General features: G+C 41.4%; 1 protein-coding gene across 5 annotated transcripts in view; it reads left to right on the forward strand.

The window, feature by feature from the left end:
• The window catches only part of LOC113531412 (disks large homolog 4), a 92,167-nt gene that overhangs the window by 67,137 nt on the left and 5,030 nt on the right, over positions 1-20,000 (forward strand). For 4 of the 5 annotated variants that reach the window (XM_053230624.1, XM_053230623.1, XM_053230621.1 and 1 more), the window contains 14 exons: positions 9,425-9,478; positions 9,589-9,639; positions 9,835-9,959; positions 10,589-10,758; positions 12,073-12,209; positions 13,498-13,654; positions 14,154-14,292; positions 14,415-14,571; positions 14,741-14,843; positions 14,977-15,091; positions 15,581-15,757; positions 16,726-16,768; positions 17,361-17,391; positions 19,353-19,400. In XM_053230624.1, coding sequence (XP_053086599.1) covers positions 9,425-9,478; positions 9,589-9,639; positions 9,835-9,959; positions 10,589-10,758; positions 12,073-12,209; positions 13,498-13,654; positions 14,154-14,292; positions 14,415-14,571; positions 14,741-14,843; positions 14,977-15,091; positions 15,581-15,757; positions 16,726-16,768; positions 17,361-17,391; positions 19,353-19,400 — 1,507 coding nt within the window. The remainder of the gene's footprint in view (positions 1-9,424; positions 9,479-9,588; positions 9,640-9,834; positions 9,960-10,588; positions 10,759-12,072; positions 12,210-13,497; positions 13,655-14,153; positions 14,293-14,414; positions 14,572-14,740; positions 14,844-14,976; positions 15,092-15,580; positions 15,758-16,725; positions 16,769-17,360; positions 17,392-19,352; positions 19,401-20,000) is intronic. The other variant, XM_053230622.1, reaches the window with a different exon arrangement.

Here is a 20,000-nt window from a genome sequence, read left to right on the forward strand (position 1 = left end):
GTGTGTGTGTGTGTGTGTGTGTGTGTGTGTGGGGTGGCTGTCCCTCTTGTGTTGTTCTAGAAAAATTTATTTTTAATTCAGACAGTTAGACTTCAGGTCGCGTTGCACAGCTCTGGGATTGGAGCGAGACTCGAACATACAACCAGAACCAGAACCAGAACCAGTGAATAGAGCAAAGATATGAGAAGAGGTGCAATGTCAACCCTGAAGTTGATTATATTCGTATAACAGTGTGTGTGTGTGTGTGTGTGTGTGTGTGTGTGTGCATGTGTGTGTGACATCTGTAAGTAGCGTGTTACACAGAGTGAGGGAGGGTGAGATTTGTAATTGTAGAATAGTCTACAATTATATTAGGGGTGTCTCTGTGTGTGTGTCTCTGTGTGTGTGTCTCTGTGTGTGTGTGTGTGTGTGTGAGATGTTGTCGATGCAGAGTGAGCAGTATTCAGCGTAATATCATTGTCCTAATGTAATAATCACGGATAGAAGGTAAGCACATGCTACACACGGCAACATGACTCACGAATCACACCGTTCAAACATGATCTGACTCACATGAATCATTTTGGTTAAATGAATCAGAATTATATTAATGTTTATATTAATATTAATATTTTTCTGTTCTAATTGCCTGGCATTTTTAAGCGTGAATGCACCTTGGCTTGATATCTAGTAGAGTTGAGATCTTTTAATCTCTTGAGTGACTTGAGGTTTTCAGATGACAAACAGTGTGTGACGTAAAAAAGAAATAAGTAATAATTATTCACAACTGTTATTTATAATATGCTTATATGTCTATATTTAGAGAACGAATCATTTCAATCAATTCACATGCAGAACAAAACAGACATGACTAGTAGAAGATCACTGAAGATCATTTCTGAATATTTAGTTTGAGGTTAGATTGTACGCTGATGTTCTCTTCTCTTGTCATTGTGTTATTACACCAGTAGAGGGCGCTTGAGAACCTGGATGTGTCGTGAACGAGTGAATCATGAATGAATGATTCACTGAATCAAACACTGAATCTTGTTCAAGTTTTAAGGGCTGAATAGTTTCGTAAAATACACAATTTATAAAATACATCAACTCCTTTACCTCAGTGCCTCGTTCATCTTACTGACTCGTTCATCTTAGTGACTCGTTCACCTTAGTGACTTTTTCATTTTAGCGACTCATTCACTTTAGTGACTCCTTCATCTTAGTGACTTCTCCATCTTAGTGACTCATTCACTTTAGTGACTCGTTCACCTTAGTGACTTTTTCATCTTAGTGACTCGTTCATCTTAGTGACTCGTTCATCTTAGTGACTCGTTCACCTTAGTGACTTTTTCATCTTAGTGACTCGTTCACTTTAGTGACTTTTTCATCTTAGTGACTCGTTCATCTTAGTGACTCGTTCATCTTAGTGACTTGTTCATTTTAGTTATTTTTTCATCTTAGTGACTCGTTCATCTTAGTGACTCGTTCACCTTAGTGACTTGTTCATTTTAGTGATTTTTTCATCTTAGTGACTCGTTCATCTTAGTGACTCGTTCACCTTAGTGACTCTTTCATCTTAGTGACTCGTTCATCTTAGTGACTCGTTCATCTTAGTGACTCGTTCACCTTAGTGACTTTTTCATCTTAGTGACTTTTTCATCTTAGTGACTCGTTCATCTTAGTGACTCCTTCACCTTAGTGAGTCCTTCACTTTAGTGATTCGTTCACCTTAGTGACTCGTTCGTCTTTTTCTTTTTAACTTTTTCAGAAACATTGAATCGTTTGTGAAGGACACATACTGTATGTAGCAGTTAGCTACTGTAGCTTACAGCAGGCTGACTAGCGTAGCTGTTTATTGAACATGAGCTCGCTGTCTGTAACCACGGTGACACTGTTTGCCGAGAACTGTGGAGTAAATTGTGTGTGTGAGGAGACGTACGTATCGATATTAGTGTCCGTGACATCATCGGTTTTATCATCGATTATCGTTACGTGTCTGGAAAAGTGTCACAGGAAACTAAAAGGAGAACGTGTTAATGAGGACGGCGAGGCTGCAGCTCGCAGAGTTCTGAATAATAAATAAAGTTTCTATATTCATACTGAAATAAATTAAAAACGGTGAGAGATTGTGATAGAGTTTTGTGATTTTCCTTCTAAAGAGTTAAATTCACTTTCCTTTTAATCCTCACGAATCATGATAGAGGGAGAGAGAGAGAGTGCTGAAGAGAGGGGGATAGAGAGAGATAGGGAAAGAGAAAGAGAGATAGTGAGAGAGATAGTGAAAGAGAGAGAGAGAGACAGAGAGAGAGAGAGAGTGAGATAGTGAAAGAGATAGTGAAAGAGAGAGAGAGACAGAGAGAGTGAGAGAGAAAGAGAGACAGAGAAAGAGATAGTGAAAGAGAGAGTGAGAGAGAGATAGTGAAAGAGAAAGAGAGACAGTGAGTGAAAGAGAAAGAGAGATAGTGAGAGATAGTGAAAGAGAAAGAGAGACAGTGAGTGAAAGAGAAAGAGAGATAGTGAGAGATAGTGAAAGAGAAAGAGAGACAGTGAGTGAGAGAGAAAGAGAAAGAGAGACTGAGTGAGAGAGAAAGAGAAAGAGAGACAGTGAGAGAGAGACAGTGAGTGAGAGAGAAAGAGAGACAGAGAGAAAAACAGGAATAATAGAAAGTGAGATAAAGAAGAGAAAGAAAGAAAGAAAGAGTATGTGTGTGTGTTCATTTATTCATTAGATGTGTTATTGAGACAAATATTGCAGCTCTGTTTCCTCTCAAACCCTCGGGGAGGAAACACACACACACAGACACACACACACACACACACACACAGACACACACACACAGACACACACACACACACACACAGACACACACACAGACACACACACAGAAACATACACACACATACACTCTCTCTCTTTCTCTCTCTCTTTCTGCTTTTTGTCATACTAAGTGATTGTCAGTGAAGAACCTCAGTGTGTGTGTGTGTGTGTGAGAGTGTGTGTGTGTGAGAGTGTGTGTGTGTGAGAGTGTGTGTGTGAGAGTGTGTGTGTGAGAGTGTGTGTGTGTGTGTGTGTGTGTAACTCTTCATTCTTTTTTCTCTCCCACACATGGACATGCGTAGGAGGTTTGCAGTGGATCTATGCACATGTATATATGTGTGTGTGTGAGAGAGAGTGTGTGAGAGAGAGTGTGTGAGAGAGAGTGTGTGAGAGAGAGTGTGTGTGTGAGTGTGTGTGAGTGTGTGTGAGTGTGTGTGTTCATTGACAGTAGTGGCACATACTATTATTATTATTTTACTCACAAAATGGCACTTTCTATATATGTGTGTGTGTGTGTGTGTGTGTGTGTATGTATATCATCTACACACACACACAGAGAGAGCGCTAATTAGCGCAGTATAGAGCAAATGAATTTGATTGGTTAACAGGTAGTGGGCGGGGCTTTTCAATAAACCTCCTCAGACGCAGCAAACAGTTCCGCTGTTTAATAAGTGACACTTTCCTTCACACGAGACCCTGGATGTGTCATTTGAACGAGTGAATCTGAGTTGCTCATGAAAAGATTCACTGAATCAGTTTTAAAAACTGAATCCTTTCGTAAATACGACAGACACAATTTACTGACCTTTACCTCAGTGACTCGTCTACCTCAATGACTCATTTACCTCAGTGACTCCTTTACCTCAGTGACTCCTTTACCTCAGTGACTCATTTACCTCAGTGACTCGTCTACCTCAGTGACTCGTTTAGCTTAGTGACTCATTCACCTTAGTGACTCGTCTACCTTATTGACTCATCCACCTCAGTGACTCATTCACCTCAGTGACTCATCTACCGCAGTGACTCATTTACCTTATTGACTCATCCACCTCAGTGACTCATTTACCTTAGTGACTCCTCTACCTCAGTGACTCGTTTAGCTTAGTGACTCATTCACCTTAGTGACTCGTCTACCTTATTGACTCATCCACCTCAGTGACTCATTCACCTCAGTGACTCGTCTACCGCAGTGACTCATTTACCTTAGTGACTCATCAACCTCAGTGACTCATTCACCTTAGTGACTCGTCTACCTCAGTACCTCCTTTACCTCAGTGACTGCTTTACCTCAGTGACTCATCTACCTCAGTGACTCGTTCAACTCAGTGACTTGTTCGACTTAGAGACTCATTCCTTTTAGTGACTCCTTCCCTGAAGTGACTCGTTTACCTAATGGACTAGTTCAACTTAGTGACTCATCTACCTCAGTGACTCGTCTACCTCAGTGACTAATTCAACTTAGTGATTTGTTCACCCTAGTGACTCCTTCCCTTTAGTTACTCAGTGACTCGTTCAACTTAGTGACTCGTTCATCTTAACGATTCATTCATCTTAATGACTCCTTTCCTTTAGTGATTCCTTCACATCAGTGACTTGTTCACTGTTTTAAGATATTTAGCAAGCTAGATATCCAAAATGGTGTTAGCTAACATTAACTAGCCAGCTAGCTACTTTGCTAGGTAACAAGCTAATGCTAATGACTGCAAGAGGCTTATTTACCTAACGTTCTGAGCAGGTTTCTAGTTTTAACACGACTGACAGAAAACACACAAGATAGCAAAAATGTATCTAGCTAACACTAACTAGCACCTAGCTAGCTAACATTTTCTAGTTTTACTTCACTGACGGAAAACGAACAACATGATGAATATGAAGACGTTTATACTGAGACCTAATGAAGCTCCATGATGAAGATGAAGATGAAGAAACATCTCACTGCAGTGAAAGTGTAAAGTCGCTAAACGAGTGCGTGTGGAGTCATTATGACAGAGTTAGCGGTTAGCGGCGCTACATTACGCTCGCTGTGATGTGAGGCAAGCGAGAGAAAGTGCGATGGAAACTGCAGGAGGCGGCGAGCGTGGATCCGACACAGCGGGGACGAGGAGAGCGTGTGGAGCGAGGGATGATGGATGAGACGAATAACTGAGAGTGAACGAGGGAGACAGAGAGGAGGCGGTGATGGAGATGGAGGTGTAGAAGCGAGGGAGAGGAAGGAGAGAGAGAGAGGAATTAGTTCGAGAGGTTTTTATTGATTTGTTTCCTCTCTGAGCACAAAAAAAAAAAAATCATTTTCATATCGCTGTGTGTGTATGTCTGTGTGTGTGTGTGTGTGTGTGTGTGTGAGAGAGAGAGAGAGAGACAGAGAGAGGGAGAGTGAGTGAGTGTGTGTGTGTACGAGTGAGTGTGAGTATATGAGTGTTTGTATGAGTGTGTGTGTGTGTGTAAGTGCGTGAGTGTGTGTGTATGAGTGTGTGTGTATGTCAGTGTGTGTAAGTGTGAGTGTGAGTGAGTGTGTGAGTGAGTGTGTGTGTGTATGTGAGTGTGTGTATGAGTGTGTATGAGTGTGTGTGAGTGTGTGTGTGTGAGTGTGTATGTATGTATGTGAGTGAGTGAGTGTGTGTGTATGTGAGTGTGTGTATGAGTGTGTGTGTGAGTGTGTGTGTGTGTGTGTGTGTATGTGAGTGTGTATGTGAGTGAGTGTGTATGTGTGTGTGAGTGTGTGTGAGTGTGTGAGTGTGTGCGAGTGTGTGTGTGTGTGTATGTGTGTGTGTGTATGTGAGTGTGTGTATGTGAGTGTATGTGAGTGTATGTGAGTGTGTGTGAGTGTGTGTGTGTGTGTATGTGAGTGTGTGTATGTGAGTGTGTGTATGTGAGTGTATGAGTGTGTATGAGTGTGTGTGAGTGTGTATGTGTGTGTGTGTGTGTGTGTGTAGAGCAGGGCTTGGTGATATAGATGTGATAATGTTATTGTAATTGTGTAATTGTGTAATTGATGTGAGCTGTTATAGATTAAAAGTTAATTAAACACTTACAATACAATTAATTATGCAACTAATATTCAATTAGTTTTTACAGCTAAACTTGACATTAATGTTTACATTAAAATGATCAATTTTTACTTTACTGTTTTATTTTATTTTATATTGTTTTATTTAATAAACCCTGCTATGTAAAGTAAATTTCGTTACCTTTTTAATCTTTTATTAAAATATAGGGAACATATTTTATACATTTTGTTTTATATAAAATTAAAATGTTTTATTTTTATAGTAAATTAACAGGAACCCGAGTAAAATGAAGATTTCCTTGGCTTAAGAAAGCAACAAATGTTTTACTTCCTGTGGTGTATGTGATACGAACACTATTACACCGTTACACTACTACATTATACAGCATATTCATATAATACTTATTATACATTCATTAATATTCAACACATGCTCATTAATATTCAACGCATGCTCATTAACATTCCTACAATAGTAATAGAATACTACATATTGATTCAAGAGCAGTTTTTAAGGAAGCTCTGGTCTGGATGGTAGGGAACGAACACACACACACACACACACACACATGCACACACACACACACACACACACACACACATGCACACACGCACACACACACACTTTGATGCTGAATTGTGACCCACCTCTTTCTCTCTTCCTACTTTCTCAGTTATATAATCATTCCAGGTACTGTAACTGTAAAAACATCAACATCTCTCTCTCTCTCTCTCTCTCTATCTGTCTGTTTCTCTCTCTGTCAGTTCAGTTCAGTTCTCTCTGTCCATCTCTCTCTGTCTCTCTGTCTGTCTTTCTGTTTCTTTGTCTGTCTCTTTAGTGATGTGTGTTTTTGATGGTTCTCCGTCTCTGCACTCTGCCTAAGTGACATCACTGTTCAGCACCTATTACATAACAGGGAGATGTGTGTGCCTGTGTGTGTGTGTGTGTGTGTGTGTGTGGCTCCCACTGGATTGTGGGCGCATGAAGTTAGGATGTAAATCCATTACACACCAGACACCTACAGAGAGAGAGAGAGAGAGAGAAATTTTGACATAAAATGTATCAAATTTTGATAAATTAGGCCTAACAAGCTGTTTTAACAAGTTTATAATTGGGATAAGAGAATAGAGAATAGAGTGAGACAGGTGGGGGTAGAGTGAGACAGGTGGGGGGGTAGTAGTGTGAGACAGGTGGGGGGGGTATTGTGAGACAGGTGGGGGGATAGTGTGAGACAGGTGGGGGGATAGTGTGAGACAGGTGTGGGGGTAGTGTGAGACAGGTGTGGGGGTAGAGTGAGACAGGTGTGGGGGTAGAGTGAGACAGGTGTGGGGGTAGAGTGAGACAGGTGGGGGGTAGAGTGAGACAGGTGGGGAGTCGTGTGAGACAGGTGTGGGATAGAGTGAGACAGGTGGACAGACAGAAATCTGTCTGTAAAGTAAAAATCCTGCACTTATTGTTAACATGTTTGAGTGAGTGTGTATGTGTGTGTGAGTGTGTGAGTGTGTGTGTGTGTATGAGTGTGTGAGTGTGTGTGTGAGTGTGTGAGTGTGTGAGTGTGTGTGTGTGTGAGTGTGAGTGTGTGAGTGTGTGAGTGTGTTTGTGTGTGTGTTTGTGTGTGTGTGTGTGTGTGTGTGTGTGAGTTTCGACTCATTAGGCAGCTCTAGATGAGAAGTTGTACCTTTAGCGGCAGATTAAAAATGAAATAAAGCACAACATCTGTTTACACAGAGGCAGATGTACACCGTGTGTGTGTGCACCGTGTGTGTGTGTGCACCGTGTGTGTGTGTGTGTGTGCACCGTGTGTGTGTGTGTGTGTGTGCACCGTGTGTGTGTGTGTGTGTGTGCACCGTGTGTGTGTGTGAACCGTGTGTGTGTGTTACATAATCAGCTGGAGAAGTGGCTCGAATGATGCGACAGCGAGGACAATTAGAGCGAGGACAAAGTGGATGTGAAGAGACGGATGATCCTCACAGAGAAATGCAATAACATGAAGAAGAAAAGTGATGGGAAAAAATGGAGAGAGAGAGAGAGAGAGAGAGGCAGAGAGAGAGAGAGAGAGAGAGAGAGTGGAGGTGTAGGAAGCTGCTTTCAGTTTGTTATTTCGCTCTGTAAGCACAAAAAATCCCTCACGGTAATGAAGAGACTGCAGCTCAGAGAGAAGATTCTGGAAGACGAAAAGGAGGAACAACACACACATAGAAATGATGATTGAAAAAGAAAAAAGGAGAAAGGAGAGAAAAGGAGAGAAACTAAGGAATCAGAGAGAAAATTGAGGTGTGAAAGAGGGATAGACTGAGAAAAGAGTGGGAGAGATGGATGAAGAAAGAGGATTTAAAAATATGAAGGAAAAAGAATTAAAGAACCTTTAAGGGTTCTTTAGTTTGTTCTTCGGAGGGAAGGATCTCTGTGGAACCCTTCAGTTTTCATCAGACACGGTTCTCAGTCTTAAACCAAAAGTGCTTTCCTATTACAAGGGTTACAAGTAGAACCCATAACCCATACAAGCTAAGAACCCTTAACTGTGCAGGAACTTCAGGAACTGTAGAAATCTGGAGCAGGAACATGAAGGTTCCTGGTTCTTCATTATCAGGTTTTCCTTGACAGACTTTTCGGTTCTTCCTCTGTAGGAACTCTTAAATGTACAAATCTACAACAGAATGTTTTTTATCAGAACATGGGTTCTCGTTTTGAAAGCTAAGAACTCTTGAAGAACCCTTAACAAACCCAGTTCCAAATCAAACCCCTAAGAAGCTTTACATTTCCAGTGAATGCTTAAGGAACTGTAGAACTCTGGAGCAGGAACATGAAGGTTCCTGGTTCTTCATTATTATATTTGTGTCAGTAAGGGTTCCCTGTTTGGAAGCTGAGAACCCTTAAAGAACCTTTCTTTCTAAGCGTGTGTATTAACTGCTGAAGTCTGTGGCACAAAAAGGAAAACTATTGCTCGTTATTTTCTTCTTCATATCTAGAACCTGGTCATGTTATTCCTAGAACATTTAGCTTCTTGGTACTTGGTCCACTCTTAACAAAAGGGTTCTATAAGGATAATTAAGGGTTCTTAACCTAATAAAAGCTTCTCTTTGGAACCCTTCCTGAAGAAATGCACTGTTGTAGGATTAGAACCTGTAATGGACAACTGGAACCTTTAGGGGTTAAACCATTTTTTACGACGGTGATGTGATGATCTTGCACTTGATTGGACGGAGGTGTGATTGGATGCGAGGGGAAAATCCTGACCGTTTAACACTACAGTTAACAGAATGATTCTCACACACACACACACACACACACACACACACACACACACAGAATCATCCGACAACGAGAATGAGCGAGTGTGTGAAAGTGAGAGAACGTGTGCCGTGTTTCCCTCCTACACACTGATCCATCCTGTCATGGCTTCTGTTCACACCTCCATCTCTCTCTCTCTCTCTCTCTCCATCTCTCTCTCTTTCTCTCTCTCTCATCCTTTCTCTCTCTCTCTCACACACACACACACACACAGTGAGGTTTGTGATATTTGTGAAAGAATGACCGGAGGACTCGCTGTCCCACAATGCAATGCCACACTCACTAATATCTCTCTCTTTCTTTCTCTCTCTCTCTCTCTCTCTCTCAGGCAAATTCTCCACCAGTGGTAGTAAACACAGATACACTCGATGGTTCACCTTACGTACGTATCTCTCTCTCTCTCTCTCTCTTACACACACACACACACACACACAAATGTTTAACATTGGCATTGTGCATGTATGTGTGTGTGCATGTGTGTGTGTGTTTCAGGTTAACGGGACAGAGGGAGAGATTGAGTATGAAGAGATCACGTTGGAAAGAGTGAGTTACGGAGTATTTACACCTGAAAAAATACTTCTTCTTCTTCTTATTATTATTATTATTGTTATTACATCCAGCATGTACATTATGCCTTGACGTTAGTGGAAGGAATATGAATATATACGTGTGTTTATATGGGGTTTTTATCTGTGTGTGTGTGTGTGTGTGTGTGTGTGTGTGTGTGTGTGTGTGTAGGGGAACTCGGGTCTGGGCTTCAGTATAGCAGGTGGTACAGATAATCCTCATGTAGGAGATGATCCGAGTATCTTCATCACCAAAATCATCCCGGGAGGAGCAGCGGCTCAGGATGGGAGACTGAGGTAACACACACACACACACACATGCACACACACACACACATGCATGCCCACACACACACACACACACACACACACACACATGCCCACACACACACTTCCCCAGCCTGAAACTGAAACTGCACTTTTTTTGATGAAAGTTGTAAATAACCATTCTGATAATAAGCCCCGCCCTCTGTCTCTCTCTCTCACTCTGTCTCTCTCTCTCTCACTTTCTCTCTGTCTCTCGCTCTCTGTCTTTCTGGCTCTCTGTCTCTCTCTCTGTCTCTCTCTCTCTGTCTCACTCTCTCTGTCTCTCTCTCACTTTCTCTCTGTCTCTCGCTCTCTGTCTTTCTGTCTCTCTCTCTCTATCTCTTTCTCTCTCTCTCTCTCTCTCTCTCTCTCACTTTCTCTCTGTCTCTCTCACTTTCTCTCTGTCTCTCTCACTTTCTCTCTGTCTCTCTCCGTCTCTCTCTCTGTCTCTCGCTCTCTGTCTTTCTGTCTCTCTCTCTCTATCTCTTTCTCTCTCTCTCTCTCTCTCTCTCTCACTTTCTCTCTGTCTCTCTCACTTTCTCTCTGTCTCTCTCCGTCTCTCTCTCTGTGTCTCGCTCTCTGTCTTTCTCTCTCTCTCTCTCTCTCTGTCTCACTCTCAGGGTGAACGACAGCATCCTGTTTGTGAACGATGCTGATGTGCGTGAGGTGAGTCACAGTCAGGCTGTCGAGGCTCTGAAGGAAGCGGGAGCCATCGTCCGTCTCTACGTCCTGCGCAGGAAACCCGTCGCCGAGAAGGTCACCGAGATCAAACTCATCAAAGGACCCAAAGGTGTGTGTGTGTGTGTGTCTGTGTGTGTGTGTCTGTGTGTGTGTGTCTGTGTGTGTGTGTGTGTGTGTGTGTGTGTAGAAAGAACCAACATTTGAGCAGGAACAAAAAGCTTCTTCTTTTTTCTGATGCCCAGTTAAAAAGTTTAGATCCCTTAAAGCTCCTTCTGTTGTCCCTCTGGAGGAACCATTAAAGGTTCTATGTAGAACCCTACAACAACATATTTCCCATCAGAAAGGGTTCCTATAAGAAGTAGAACCTTTTTAGGGGTGCTAAGAACCCTTGATTGTGCAGTGAACCCTTAAAGAACCCATTTTTCTAACAGTATATGTATTATATCTAGAACGTGTCAGGTGTTTAACATTTAGCTTCTGTGCACTCTATGGTTCTCCAAGGGTTCTTAGCCTTAGTTTTTAGGAACCACTCTGTTCTAGAGTTCTACATAGCACATAGAACCCTCCAAGATTCCCCAAGAAGGACAAGCGGAAGAGTCCTTAAAAGTTCTAGATTTAACCTTTCATTTGTAAGAGATGATTATTACTAGAATTTTTAGAACCTTTAAGGGTTCTTTGGTTGTTTCTCTGGGAATGCTTATAGGTTCTATGTAGAATCCTTCAACAAAGGAAGGGTTCCTATAAGAAGAAAAACCAATTTTTGAAGCTAAGACTCCATTCAATTCAATTATCCATTGAATCCTCAAAGAACCCTTGTAGACCTCTTCAAGAAAGTGTTTCCTATCAGAAAGTGTTCCTGTAAATGGTAGAACCATTTTGTGGAAGATAATGACCCTTCATTTTCCAATGAATCCCTAAAGAACATTTTTTAAGAGTGTGTGTATGTGTGTTAACTGGGAAAGTGTGTGGTACAAACTCTCCTTATTTTCTTTTTCAAATCTAGATCCTGTCAGGAGTTTATGGTACTTGGTATACACTTAGCACAGAAGGTTCTTTAGGGGTTCTTTAAGTGTTCATCGGATAACTAAAGTTTTTTTTGCGTGTAGAAATGGTTCTACTTGGAACTATTTCTAAAAGGAAAGTGGTGTTGTACCACTAGATAGAAACCCCAAGCTAGGAAATCTTAATTATCCACTGAAACTTTAAAGAACCCTTGAAGAACCTTTTTTTCTAATAGTGTGTATATTAACTGGGTAATTATTATTGATTAATACCTAGAACCTGTTTAAGAAGCTGCATATGAAGTGGGAAAAAAAATGGGCCTAAAAGAGAACCTAGTGGGACACCATTTTGTAAATTCTCCAATTTATGTCTCTCTCTCTCTCTCCCTCTCTTCCTCTCTCTCTCTCTCTCTCTCTCTCAGGTCTGGGGTTCAGTATAGCGGGTGGTGTTGGTAATCAGCACATTCCCGGTGATAACAGCATCTACGTCACTAAAATAATCGAAGGCGGAGCGGCGCATAAAGATGGACGCCTGCAGATCGGAGACAAAATACTCGCTGTGTGTTTAATACAGAAGTATTTACAATACCAATAACTGTGACATTTATGACTCTATAATCATTTTACAGGTACCTCAGGTGTAACAGTTCCTGTACTCTAACATCACATCACACTGGAAATAGAGGCGGCATTAAAGCTGATCTGGGGTCAGAGTTCTAACACTCGAACTATTTAGACTGATCCTAAATCCGTGACATGACCACTAGGTGGCACTGCAGCTGTGGCTGCAAGAAGAAAAGCTTTTTCTACACACCCTTTCAGTGAGAGATCGGAAGAGACAGGAATCGGATAGACGTTAGCTAAACTGTTATCTTTTTATCATAATTGGATTAGCGCTAGAGGACAGGGAGCACTATTCGGCTAAATTAACAGGAGGCTTGTGTCTCACTCAGGAGTCTACAGAATTTATAAAAGCTGAACTCGTGAATAGTCCTTTGGGTTAACGAATAGTTTAGCAAAAGGAAACAAAGAGGGGTTTAACTCTAATTCTGGTTTAGGTTGTGATTAGTAGCGTGTAGCTGTGATTAGTAACGTGTAGCTGTGATTAGTAACGTGTAGCTGTGATTAGTTATGTGTAGCTGATTAGTAGCGTGTAGCTGTGATTAGTAACGTGTAGCTGTGATTAGTAACATGTAGCTGTGATTAGTAACATGTAGCTGTGATTAGTAATGTGTAGCTGATTAGTAGCGTGTAGCTGTGATTAGTAATGTGTAGCTGTGATTAGTAACGTGTAGCTGTGATTAGTAACATGTAGCTGTGATTAGTAATGTGTAGCTGATTAGTAGCGTGTAGCTGATTAGTAGCGTGTAGCTGTGATTAGTAACGTGTAGCTGTGATTAGTAACGTGTAGCTGTGATTAGTAACATGTAGCTGTGATTAGTAACGTGTAGCTGTGATTAGTAACGTGTAGCTGTGATTAGTAATGCGTAGCTGTGATTAGTAACGTGTAGCTGTGGTTAGTAACGTGTAGCTGTGGTTAGTAACGTGTAGCCGTGATTAGTAACGTGTAGCTGTGATTAGTAACGTGTAGCTGTGATTAGTAACCTGTAGCTGTGGTTAGTAACGTGTAGCTGTGATTAGTAATGCATAGCTGTGATTAGTAACGTGTAGCTGTGGTTAGTAACGTGTAGCCGTGGTTAGTAACGTGTAGCCGTGATTAGTAACGTGTAACTGTGGTTAGTAACGTGTAGCTGTGATTAGTAACGTGTAGCCGTGATTAGTAACGTGTAGCCGTGGTTAGTAACGTGTAGCCGTGGTTAGTAACGTGTAGCTGTGCTCTGTTTCAGGTGAATAACGTGTGTTTAGAGGACGTGATGCACGAGGATGCGGTCGGAGCGCTGAAGAACACGGCGGATGTCGTATACCTCAGAGTGGCCAAACCCAACAACCTGTACCTTACACACACCAACAGCTACAACCCTCCTGACCTCACCAGCAGTGAGTGTGTGTGTCTGTGTGTGTGTGTTTCATAGAGTGTAAACACGATATGTTATGATACGTTACGTTAGATACTGTGACTAACATAGAGAAGGAGTATTATTAAAGTGTCAGAGTTTTGGCTAAATCACCTTGCTAGCCTGTTCAGTTATTTACATGAGTTTAATTATTTGTCCTTTTTTTTGATAATAACCGATTCGTCATTGTTGCATCATTTAATTTCAATTGTATTGGGTTTAAGGTTTTAAGTAGATCTTAAACTTTCAGGTTCAAGACTGGAGTGTGACATCACTGATCACTGATTTATCCTCATTGTAAATCATAAAAAAATAACCCCAGCCAATCAGAAATGAGCATTTTCTGTTGCTATGGTAACGATTTTTATGTATTAAAGCATGTTGCTGCTCGCACCGGTTTGAAAAATGAATAGTCAAGTTGAAAATGTAACAATGGACCAAATAACCGAGAGTGTTTAGTAATACCTGTGTGTGTGTGTTCTCTCCAGCGTACTCCTCTCACCTGGACACCGATCTCGGTCACCCCAACTTCCTGGGCTCGGATTACCCACAAGCCCTCACTCCGACGTCCCCCAGCCGCTTCTCGCCGGTGCTGCACGGCATGCTGGGAGACGACGACGTGCCCAGGTGAGTGATGCAGTCTGGGAAACAGGAAGTACATCTCTGTGATTGGTTTGTCTTTCTCACGTGTCCTCTCGGTGTGTGTGTGTGTGTGTGTGTGTGTGTGTGTGTGTGTGTGTGTGTGTTAGAGATCCGAGGCGTGTGCTGATCCACAGAGGGTCCACGGGTCTGGGCTTTAACATCGTCGGGGGTGAGGACGGAGAGGGAATCTTCATCTCCTTCATCCTGGCTGGAGGACCAGCGGATCTGAGCGGAGAACTGCGCAAAGGAGACCAGATACTGAGTGTGAGCACACACACACACAATCACACACACACACACACACACAATCACACACACACACACACTCACACAAACACACACACACACAATCACATACACACAAATCTAAAATCATCTGTCTACAAAATAGCTGTATTCTATTCTGTATTATGTGTGTGTGTGTGTGTTTCAGGTGAACGGTGTTGATTTACGAGCTGCGACACATGAACAAGCCGCGGCGGCGCTAAAAAACGCGGGACAGACTGTGACCATCATCGCGCAGTACAGACCTGAAGGTAACACACACACACACACACACACACACACACACACATGTATACAATAACACAAATATACAAATATATATGCACACTATCTAGTCGATATAATTTCTGCTCTGTGTGTGTGTGTGTGTGTGTGTGTGTGTAGAATACAGTCGGTTTGAGGCTAAGATCCACGATTTGAGAGAGCAGCTGATGAACAGCAGTTTGGGTTCGGGAACCACAACGCTGAGGAGTAACCCGAAACGAGGCTTCTACATCAGGTATACACACACACACACACACACACACACACACACACATGTGCACGCGCACACACACGCACGCACATACACACAGCATGTACAAACTATGTTCTCATTATTATCATATTAAATAGATGAAATTTGTGAATTTTTGAGTCGTTTCAGTTTCTCGATTCATTTGAATTGGTTCAGTTAAATGATTCGTTTAAACTTGGTTTATTTGCACGGTTTTGTGGAATGTTATCTGATTTCATATTCATTGCTATTTTGTGTTATTTTATAAAGTGATTGTCTGTGTTTAGAAGAATTAAACTAAATATTTTTTTCACACTGATGTGCTAAACGACAGAGGAGCGAATCTTGGGCATTAGTGAAATGACTCACTGAGTCATTTACATGACATGATTACATAGACGCCCCTAATGGTGTGGATGTTAGAAAGATTAAAATTCCTTCTTTGTTTAATGTATATACAATTGTGTGTGTGTGTGTGTGTGTGTGTCTCAGAGCTCTGTATGATTATGATAAGACAGCGGATGGCGGGTTCCTCACTCAGGCCGTGAGTTTCCGTTTCGGTGACATTCTCCACGTGCTGGACTGCAGCGATGAGGAGTGGTGGCAGGCGCGAAGAGTCGGACCTCAAGGGGACAACGAGGACATCGGCTTCATTCCCAGCAAGAGGAGGTGTGTGTGTGTGAGAGAGAGAGAGAGAGAGAGAGAGAAAGATAGAGTGCGAGAGTGTGTGTGCGCGCGAGTGTGTTTGTGAGAGAGTGTGTGTGTGTCTGTGTGTGAGAGAGAGTGTGTGTTCACAGTGTGAGTGCGTGTATGTGTAAGAGAGAAAGACAGAGAGAGTGTGTGTGTGTAAGAGAGAGAGAGAGTGTGTGTGTGTGTGTGAGAGAGAGTGTGTGTGTGTGAGAGAGAGTGTGTGTGTGTGAGAGAGAGTGTGTGTGCACAGTGTGTGTGCATGTGTGTGTGCATGTGTGTGTAAGAGTGTGTGTGTGAGAGAGAGTGTGTGTGTGCATGTGTGTGTAAGAGTGTGTGTGTAACAGCGTCCTGAATGAAAGGCTCTTGCGTGTGTTTAAGATTGTGTTTGTGTGAGAGATAGTGTGTGTGTGCAGTGTGTGTGTGTGTAAGACAGTGTGTGTAACAGTGTCCTGAATGAAAGGCTCATGTGTGTGTGTAAGATTGTGTGTTTGTGTTTGTGTGAGAGAGAGTGTGTGCAGTGTGTGTTTGTGTGTAAGTGTGTTTGTGTAAGAGTAAGAGTGTGTGTGTGTGTGTGAGTGTGTGTGTGAGTGTGTGTGTGAGTGTGTGTGTGTGTGTAAGACAGTGTGTGTAACAGCGTCCTTAATGAAAGGCTCATGTGTGTGTTTAAGATTGTGTGTTTGTGAGAGTGAGTGTAAGAGTAAGAGTGTGTTTGTGTGAGAGAGAGTGTGTGCAGTGTGTTTGTGTGTAAGTGTGTGTGTGTGTGTGAGAGAGAGAGAGTGTGTATAAGAGTATGTTTGTGTGTGTAAGAGTGTGTGCGCGTGTGAGTGTAAGACAGTGTGTGTGTGTAAGACAGTGTGTGTGTGTGTGTGTGTGTGTAAGACAGTGTGTGTGACAGCGACCTGAATGAAAGGCTCATTTCCTCCTGCTCTGTCGTTCTCTCTGCTCAGGGTCGAGAGAAAAGAGTGGTCCCGTCTGAAGTCAAAAGAACGGGTAAGAGCTCCATCATCGCCATGGAAACAACAGAAGAACTTTTAAAGAGAATAAAATGTCCTCAGTGTCCCTTTCTGTTTTACCGAGTGAACAATGTGGACTTTTAATTTTTTGTTAGAGCTGCTCCTTTAATACGTAATTAAATTTATTCTGTTCTGTTTATTTAAGCTGTGAGACGAAGTGAGACGTAGTGAGATGAAGTGAAACGTGGTGAGATGAATTGAGACGAAGCAACATAGCGAGATGAAGCGAGACGAAGCAAGACATAGAGAGACTAAATGAAATGTAATGAGATGAAGTGAGACGAAGTGAAATGTGAGATGAAGTGAGACGAAGTGAGACAAAGTTATCAGTGAGACAAAGCGAGATGTAATGAGACTAAATGAAATGTAATGAGATGAAGTGAGACGAAGTGAAATGTGAGACGAAGTGAGACATAGTGAGACAAAGTGATCAGTGAGACAAAGCGAGATGTAATGAGACTAAATGAAACGTGATGAGATGAAGTGAGATGAAGTGAGTGATGGATGATGTCATTGTTTTGGATTTTATTCCTCGGGTCATTTATTTTTTATCTCTGTTGATTTTTCAGGATCGCAGTCGAGACAGTTTAGGATCTCAAGGTAGGTGAAGGTTAATAACTCATGTTATATGCTTGAGCTAGACTTCCATCACCTTCGATTCCACAGAGATACTTCAGAACACCTTCACCGAATCTCTTGGCTGTTCCAAGGCCACGTCTAACACTCCGAGCGTTCGCTGGAGTTCCAGACGCTAGAATAAATTACCGACCGATATTAAACGATCAGACACGCCGTCTCCTTTTCAGAATCGAAACCACGTCTTAAACCTGTACACGCAGGCACTCGGGCTGAAAGCTGATACTCTGACGTGTTTGTTGTATTTTTTTTTTGTTTCCTTTTTTGTTTTTCTGGCTAGTTTACTGTTTGATTGTGTATGTTTTTTTTTTATATTTTTATTTTTATGCTACTTTATTTACTGTACCAGTTTATACAACGTACAGCGCTTTGGTCAATGTGAGTTGTTTTAATTGTGCTTTAGAAATAAATCTTATACGTAAGAATTGATCTACATACTAATAAGCATATAAGTGTAAGTATCTGAATAGACTGATTGGAGAAAAGCGGAATTATTAGCGCCCCCTGCTGTCTGCACTTGACACCATTGCAAACGTTTCTGCAATATATTTAGGGGGCCAAGCACCGAAGGCACCCTGTTGTTATTCTACCTTTTCTTTTTCTTCCTCTTCTTCTTCTTCTGGCTCAGGTGTGTATGGCAGCCCATAGAACCGTCTGGTAAAAAGTTATAAATTTTTAAAAAACACTGATTGTGGAGGGTCTAAGGAACATTCTGACCACATGCTGCCAACGCTCTAGCGCCACCATCGGGTCAAATTTGGGCCTAATTTGGAAATATTTTTATGGTCCTGACTTTTGAACTGTGCGTCCCTGTATTCCCTGGGTCAAGATAAGTTCAACGCACCCTATGACGTCAATTTCCGCCTAAGTATAGTTTCCGCCATCTTGGATTTTGTCAAAAACTGTTTTTTCAATACTTCTCCTACAAATCATCCAATCATCACCAACTCTGGCACACATCATCTTCAGAGTAAGCCTCACAAATAGAATTTTAATAGAATATCAATAGAATTTTGATTACTCCAAACGGTTTGTCCGTAATGGTCCAACGAATGTGATGGCGAAGCCGCCAAACAGGAAGTGAGGCTGTATCTCAGCAATGACTTTGTGCACTGATACAAATCTTGGTAGGCATCTTCAGGATCATGACCTGAGGCTAGGCAACAAATTTCGTGATAGCGTCACCTACTGGTCAAAAGTTACAGTGTCTTCCATTTAACTGCCATTTTTACTACTTCTCCTCCAGATTTTGTCCAATGTTAACCAAATTTGGCTCACATCATCTAGAGGCCTGTCTAAATTTGCAAAAAGTGGGGGAAAGGCCTAGGCTCATGAGAAAATATAAATACAATAAATATAGACTTATTAAATTGGAAGTAGAAAAAGATTTTCAGGTCAGAGCAGTAGCAATCATGACGAAAGGTCAAAGTAGCAACAGAAAACTCCGCAGGTCACAGCAGCTGCAGCAGCAACGCCACCCTGCTGCCCATGTGTTCATCTAGACCTTTCCTCCTACAGTCAGAGAATTCCACCACTGTCCGTGTTCAAAACACACACATCATGAGTGAAACTACAAATCACTCTTGAATCACTTTGCCTAAAGTTACGCTTCTGCTTTACTGTAGCGTGTCTGTGAACGTGTGGCTCACCGAGTCTGGGTGCTTGGCCCCCAAAAAGACTGCTTGCAGCTTTAAAAGTGTATAATTATTATTATAATAATAATAATTATTATTATTATCATTATTGTTACAGAAACACTTTTCACAGTTACAGACTGCACCTTTAACGATTTCACCTGAATCATCATCGTCGTCGTTGTTCACGGCTGAAGCCGAAGCTTTCGCTGATTTCTTCATGCACACAATGATAGTGATGCTGTTTTTCTGCTGAATGTTTAAGAAAAACGTCCTTTTTGCGTCTTTCAGGAAGAGACGAATCGGCGCACAGTTACGAGACGGTGACACAAGTGGAAGGTAAGAGGGCGTGGTTAGACCGAGGGGCGTGTCTCCAATCAAGAAACAAACCACATGATGCTGGATTTGATCGCACAGTGAAGATTAAATCTGTTAACATTTACTCTAGTGTTTTATCCTTTTTTTATCGTATCCTGTTCAAGTGTTTTCACCTTTTTATATTTTGAATATGTAATGGCCGTGTTGCATTGTGGGATACCGTGTACCATGTAGTACATCATCCAGGTATCTTTACTGTACTGCAAAGGATTTATCATTTATACTGAGTATTTCATAAACACAGTGAGTCTGCTGATCGATTGTTTGTTTTCAGATTTAAATACAAAATTACTAGAATAAGAGAAAGTGAAAGTTCATTATGAGTTATATATTATTATAGTTATTATAAAGAGTTCATTATGATATATCATATAACTGTTGTTATTATGATATTGTGTTAATTAATGTTAAGATTGACATATTATATACATTTTTTTATTTTTTAAATTAATAATTTAATATTTCTATATTTAAATTTGGAAACAAAATACTAAATATTAGAAAGACAATGTTCAAAAAGGAAAATTAATAATAACAATTATTGTACTATTACTTTTTTCA

Source organism: Pangasianodon hypophthalmus, chromosome 27, assembly GCF_027358585.1.
Source record: "Pangasianodon hypophthalmus isolate fPanHyp1 chromosome 27, fPanHyp1.pri, whole genome shotgun sequence".
NCBI classification, from domain to species: domain Eukaryota; kingdom Metazoa; phylum Chordata; class Actinopteri; order Siluriformes; family Pangasiidae; genus Pangasianodon; species Pangasianodon hypophthalmus.